The 6,370-nt window shown below is 39.4% G+C and overlaps 1 protein-coding gene across 1 annotated transcript in view; it reads right to left on the bottom strand.

The window, feature by feature from the left end:
- Positions 1-286: 286 nt before the first annotated feature.
- Positions 287-6,370, bottom strand: part of traf4a (tnf receptor-associated factor 4a) — a 40,343-nt gene continuing 34,259 nt past the window's right edge. The window contains exons 5-7 of the mRNA XM_081369739.1: positions 5,413-5,574; positions 3,902-4,057; positions 287-2,637 (exon numbers count right to left, since the gene is read on the bottom strand). Of these exons, the coding sequence (XP_081225865.1) occupies positions 2,005-2,637; positions 3,902-4,057; positions 5,413-5,574 (951 nt within the window). The 3' untranslated portion in view covers positions 287-2,004. The remainder of the gene's footprint in view (positions 2,638-3,901; positions 4,058-5,412; positions 5,575-6,370) is intronic.

Genomic DNA, 6,370 nt, shown 5'->3' with positions numbered 1-6,370 from the left:
TGATTATGATTGGATTCCACTGGATTTGGACTGACAGTCTGAACAAGGCTTATAGAAGTTAGTTGAGACTAAATTGGAGAATATGCTGTTCTTTTTTGGTCAACCGTGGGCTGTTTCTTCTACAAAAGCTTTGTGTCGCTGGTCTTGTGTGCGGCTCCAGAGGGATCGGTAAACATTTGCGACTGCGGGCCATGTAAACTTTGAGATGCCGACAGTCACGTGAGAAAAAAAGAGAGCTCAGAGGGGTTTTCCAGCAACATTTAAGAGACGAAACCTGATCAGAGCAGACCTTGTAGACATTGTTTTATTTCAAGTGATATTTGACAAGCAATCATCAAATCAACATATAAAAACATCTGCACCATTTCTTGTCAAGCTTATGTCATGGCGCTTTAAAATAAATACTTCTTCAAGAGGAAATAATACAGACATAATATGCAAAATCCAAACCAGACAAAACAAAATGACTGAGAAAATGCCACAGAGGTGAAACATAAAAAGGGTCCATAAAACGTCAATGTACAGCCCCCGAAACTAATCGTCAAAAAGAGTTGTAGAAAACATCTGAAGTACTTTGTAAAATACAGAATCTTAGCAAAAATGTCTTTTGTTTTTGTTTTTTCTCCCAGGTTTTCTCAAAATCCTTGCAAAATATTAGCTGGTATCATAGCGAGATTAAATGTGAAGAAGAATGTGCTTTTTGCATGTTTTTTTTTTAATTAGTATTCACATATAATATATAATAATAAGTATTGACAAAGTCCTCCACTGGTCTGTATGGAGCAATGGCAGCCATATTGCACAAGGCTCATCTTCCTCAGGCACATGGAAGAACTCTCCTCTCGTTCACATGCTGCTTTAACAGGCACGGGTAACCATGGCTACCAGCGCCACTCGAATATGACGCCCTTGCACTCGACGCGCTTTTGGGCGGCCGTTGCGAGTGCCCGCACCTTTCTATTCATCATCTGCCAGCGTCCGACAGAGTTAGACAAAGAACAGAAAGAGTCAACTGAGCATGCGAGTCCAGAGTTAACATTCGAAATCCCCCTTCTGGTTATGACACAAACGCAACAGGTTGCTCACATTACTTTTTTTCACATATTAAAAAAATTTGGTTCCTTTTGCTCATCTGTCCGCCGCAACGCAACAAGCCCTCACACGCTGGTTAAGAATACAGGTATACAGTACAAAAAAACTGATCCATGTCATAGATCATGTGACCTGTGAATGCAACCCTCACAAACACCCACAGACTGAATGTAAACAATCTCTCGCATGGCTTTCGATCCGAACCGGAGTGCATGAGCTTGAAAAATGTGTCGTTTTTCCACTGTACAATAACGAAAAATCTTGCCACCATGCTTTAGCACCTCTGAATCTGTCCCAAATGTTATATAGTATTGAAAAAACATAACGTATCATCAAATACTACTATGCACCGTTGTGTCGAACAAACCTCGAACCGCTAGAGCGAGTTAAGCTACATTTAGTTCACAGCTGTTGTTAGTTTACTTAAAACGAGTTAAACAAGAAATCAACGCTTTTTTGAGTTTCTGTTGAGTTTCTCATCAAGGACCGGTGCTGGGCGAAAGCGTGTACACAAAAGGTTAAAAAGAGGGTTAGTGTGTGTACGCCGAATGCTTGCCACCGTGTCAGAGCTCCGTTGCCTCGCTTCCGAAGAACATTCTCAAAGTGCAAAGGTTACGAATAGCCTTTCACAGTCCGCTTCAATCGTTCGCTTGACATTTGCGAGAGAAATGACATAAAAATAACATTTAAATTAAAATAAATGTTCTAGGCACTACTGAATGTCCAAAGGCGTTGCTGTAAATTGAGGAAGAGAGTGTTAGAAAGCAAATCCAAAACGTTTTAAAGTGATGATTTTGCGAAACACTTCTACACGTAGATACCTCAAAACCAGCCTAATAACCAGATAGACGAGCTCTGAGTCTTTCGGTAGAGTTTCCGAGAGGAAGAAGGGTCCATCAAGACGAAACGTCCTCAGGCCATGATTTTTTGTGGGATCTCTATGGAAGCTTTGAGGAAGATGGAGTTGTCACGGATGTAGTTCCTCTTCTTGATCTCCTCGTGTGAGATGAACTTGGGGTAGCCGAAACCCAGCGTGCTCTCGTCCAGCGAGTTCCGGCTGCTGCACGGTTTCTGGAAGTTCTTCCAGTTGGGATCAGGGTTGAAGGTCTCCGTGATATGCTGAGGTTTGGACAGCGACGGGTCGCTCTGGTCCAAAATGGAGAAGGTCACCTTGTAGGAGAAGGGCCATTCCAGCAGGTTGTCGTACTCGCCGGGAAGCACGCGGATGTAGATGGACAGATGCGAGCCCTCTCCGCTGCCATTGCCGTTCAGGAACGCGGACACCTGCAGCTTGTAGCCGTAGCGGTGCGTGTAGAAGGGCGGACTGAAGAACTCGTGGTTGTTGCGGAGCTTGGCCTCCTGCAGCTTGCGCGAGTAGTCGGTCAGTTTCCAGATGAGAACGCCGTCGTGACTCACCGACAGCTCCTCCATTTCACGTCTCAGCTCCATGATTTCCTGTCGCTGCCGCCCCACCAGATTACACATCATGGTTAGGTGGGATTTTGTGCTCTCCTCCAGGTGTCGTCCGATTGCCATCTTTGGGCACTATAAACCCGAGCACAGAACATTTGCATAAGCATAATATAAATTTGAGTGCTGACTAAAGCGTGCTCATCTTGTTTTGATCTGCACAATGCTATTAACATAACTATAGACCTTGATTATCATTGTTGACATCATATTTAATTTGACACGAATCAATCCATCAATGAATAAATGTATGAGTGTATTAATTCAAAAATATAAAAGGTGAATAAATAATGTTTTCAAGCTGACAAATAAACTGACATATTTAAAAATGTTTATATAATTAATGTTTTAAAAAAACTGTAGTTAAATAACAATAAATAAACTGATAATTAATGCAACATTTAAAAAAATAATAAACATTTACAAATGACTTTTTCTGATTCATTAAATAAACAGTTTAAAATATCTACTTATTTGTCAATTTGAAATGTGATTAATTATTTTACTGTTACATGTAACTAAAATTTGAAACACAAACTATATAAACAGTTGCAATATGTCTATTTATTTGTCCATTTCAAAAAGTAATTATTTTACTGCTACATTTATCTACAATTTTCAAACTATTAATGAACAAAAAAAGAATAAATCACTTTTCAAACTGATAAATAAACAGACATATTTAAAATGATTTATTTAATTACTGTTAATTACTCAATAAAACATTATTAATTAATTAATCATTTTAAATGCAACATTTAAGAATATAAAGTATTTACAAATTACTTTTTTTTATTTGAAAAGTGATTATTTCATTATTTTACTGTTACATTTACTTATATTTTCAACGCATCAATAAAAAATAAACATGTAAATAACTTATTTATTATTTTACTGTTACGTTTAACAAAATGTTTTAAGCATAATTAATTAAATAAGTTTTATATTTATTTTTTCATTTGAAAAAGTTAACTTTTTTCAATTAATAAATTGATAATTTCTTTTAGTTATTATTATTTTTTTAACTAGCACTACTAGTCCTCCATACTCTTGGGTTTCTATATACTGCAAGTAAAAACAGGAGACCAGAGACATGTTACAGTAAATTTTTTGACAGTGATGCCTGCAAAGTGCATTAAAAACGTATTACCCCGAACTCCCTTGATCTCAAAAACTAGCAAATATGATATAGCAGACAGCCCATCCTTAAAAGCAGTCTTCTATGATAAGCTTCAAAGGAATGTTTTACTGACTCAGACACATAGTTTTACAGGTGTGGAGGAAGGAAAACTGCATTGGGCAGCATATGAACGTGGTGAAGTTACAGCGCAGGACTCACTCTGTGTTTGCAGCCGGCCTCCTTGAAGGGGCAAAGGATCAGCGCGCTGCCACAGCTCTCCTTCACGTGGTTCGCCAGATCCTCACGTGCAATGTTCGGGGTGCCGCATTGATTGGGACACTGCACAGGAAAGCGAGGGCAGTGGTACTGGTGGTTCTGGGGGATGAAAGGCAACAGTCAGCATTGACGTGAATCAGTAGGTTGTGCTGTGATATCTTGAGCAATAACAGCTTGAGCTCTGAGATGCGAGAACTAAAATATGCATGGATTCATGAAATCATCATGAGATCATCTATAAGAGTCGCTGCACTCGTGTTCCTGTAGCGTGACACTAGAAACGCCAAAGTCATGGGTTCAGTTCACATACTGATAAATGTTCAGGCTTTGGATTGAAGTGTAGGCCAAATGTTAGTCATAAAGTAAGAAATGATGCAACAAAAGAAAAACGAAATGTGAATCCTCCTCTGTATAAGGAAATTAAAAGACCAGTTTTTCGGTTCCAAAACCTACGGGTGCCTACAGAGACAGTATTTTAAGGCATCATAGGCGTTCACAACACAAAGTGCTGTGCAAAAAGGTAGGTGACTTAATTACGCCGCCTCCTAATATCCCTCGTTTTAACCAAACTCTGAGGCAGCGTTAAAGGTATCCATTTAAATGCACTGTGGCAAAGTCTTTTTAAGACAAGTCATTTCACTTGGCGGCCATCTTTGAAACGTCTCTCAGGCACAGGTCGAGTGCAGCTCCTATCTCTTTGAATGGGGAAACATCACATTTTTTCAATATAGGCTGTCAATGGAGGGAAATAAAGCTCTCAGATTTCATTAAATAGACAGATCTCTATTTGTGCTCTGAAGATGAACAAAAGACTTACGGGTTTGGAACGACATGAGGGGGAACTTCATTTTTGGGTGAACTAACCCTATATATGTCTAGGCTATCATTGTGTTAGCTTAGCAACATGCTAACATCAAAATTAATTGAAATCATCTACAAATCTAGTCTTTCCTGCGGAGCGCTATTTGTTTGATTTGCTGCTTATGTAGAGCACTCCAAACTTATGAAGTTCCATGACAGATGTAGCTAGGCAGCGCACTAGGTTTTGGAACAGAGCTAGTGTGTGTGTTAGCTGGGCTGCTGAATCTCACTGTGTTTCCAGAATGTATATCTCTGTGTGTGTGAACGCAGGTGTTATGAAAAGAAGCAAGGCCAGTCCAAGCTGTGGTTGGCACCAAACCTAGAATCTAGAATGAAAGCCAGCATTTATGTAGTCACAGGCCCACTGCCATCCCACCCTGTGGAGCCTCAAAACCCTTTTAATTCACCACTGAGCGGCCACTGTTCCATCAACACCAGGCGTTGGACGTGCGCACAGAAAAGTCAATAAGCAAACACTATTTGTATCCATTTTTCTGTCGTACAGATGTAAGACCACAGCTGAAGGCCGTCACAGTCTAAGTCAAAGCACTGAATGATTTGGGTGTAGAAGTTCGCTGTGCCGTGTCACTCACCTGGATGGTGTCGTACACAAACTCTTTTCCGCAGTACTTGCAGGGCTGTGTGCGTTTGGGGCATTCTGTCATGGTGTGCTGGGATAATAGTCTCCTCATCATTCTTGCGCCACACTTGTTCTCGCAGTACACGCTCTCCTGCGGACAGATGCCCTGGTGGTTCTGAAAGGAGATGGAGATGTGAGAGGAAGAAAAGAACCTAGATTTGCATTTTCTGAAGATATTGCCAGAGCTTGCAAAGAAAACCACTGTTGAAGATTTAGGTTAGTTTAGGTTTTGCATACATGAAATGATCTGCTTTGTCGCTGTCGTGGCACTCTTTTTTGTCGGCTGAAACATCAACACCCATCCCGACACAGTCTTTACAGTGTAGAGAGGGCATATACAGTAGATGGTACATCAATGATTCTATGAAGAACCCCATCCATTGAATATTTCCATTGCACAAAAGGTTGTTTATAGTGGAATTCTTAAAAATGGTTTCAATTTTTTTTTTTACATTGATGCCATAGAAGAACCAATTTTGGTTCCCCAAAAAAACTTTAAGGGAACAGATCTTTAAAGTGTGAAGAACATTTGAATAATCTGAAGAACCCTTTTCCACCATAAAAAACCTTTTGTGCAATTGAAATGTTCTATGGATGTTAAAGGTTCTTCATGGAACAATACATGCCAATAAAGATCCTTTATTTTTTTAAGAGTGATAAGAAAAAAAAATGGTTCTTTTAAGAACTGTTCCATGAAAAGTTCTTTGTGGAACCTAATTTGTTCTTTAATGACACATCTGTGGAACTATACTATATGGAAGTATATAATTAATGCCAAAAAGTAAGAACTCTAGGAATCATACACTTATTGATTTTTCTAAATGGTTACAGAGAAAAACTGAGCATTATACATTAAACGCCTCACTAACAGACCTTCAAGCCTTTCCAAACACAAACTCTTGCTAGGAGAG

Source organism: Scardinius erythrophthalmus, assembly GCF_964197995.2.
Source record: "Scardinius erythrophthalmus genome assembly, chromosome: 7".
In the NCBI taxonomy this organism is placed as follows: Eukaryota; Metazoa; Chordata; class Actinopteri; order Cypriniformes; family Leuciscidae; genus Scardinius; species Scardinius erythrophthalmus.
The sequence above is the reverse complement of the archived record's forward strand: the minus strand, read 5'-3'. Positions and strand labels throughout refer to the sequence as shown.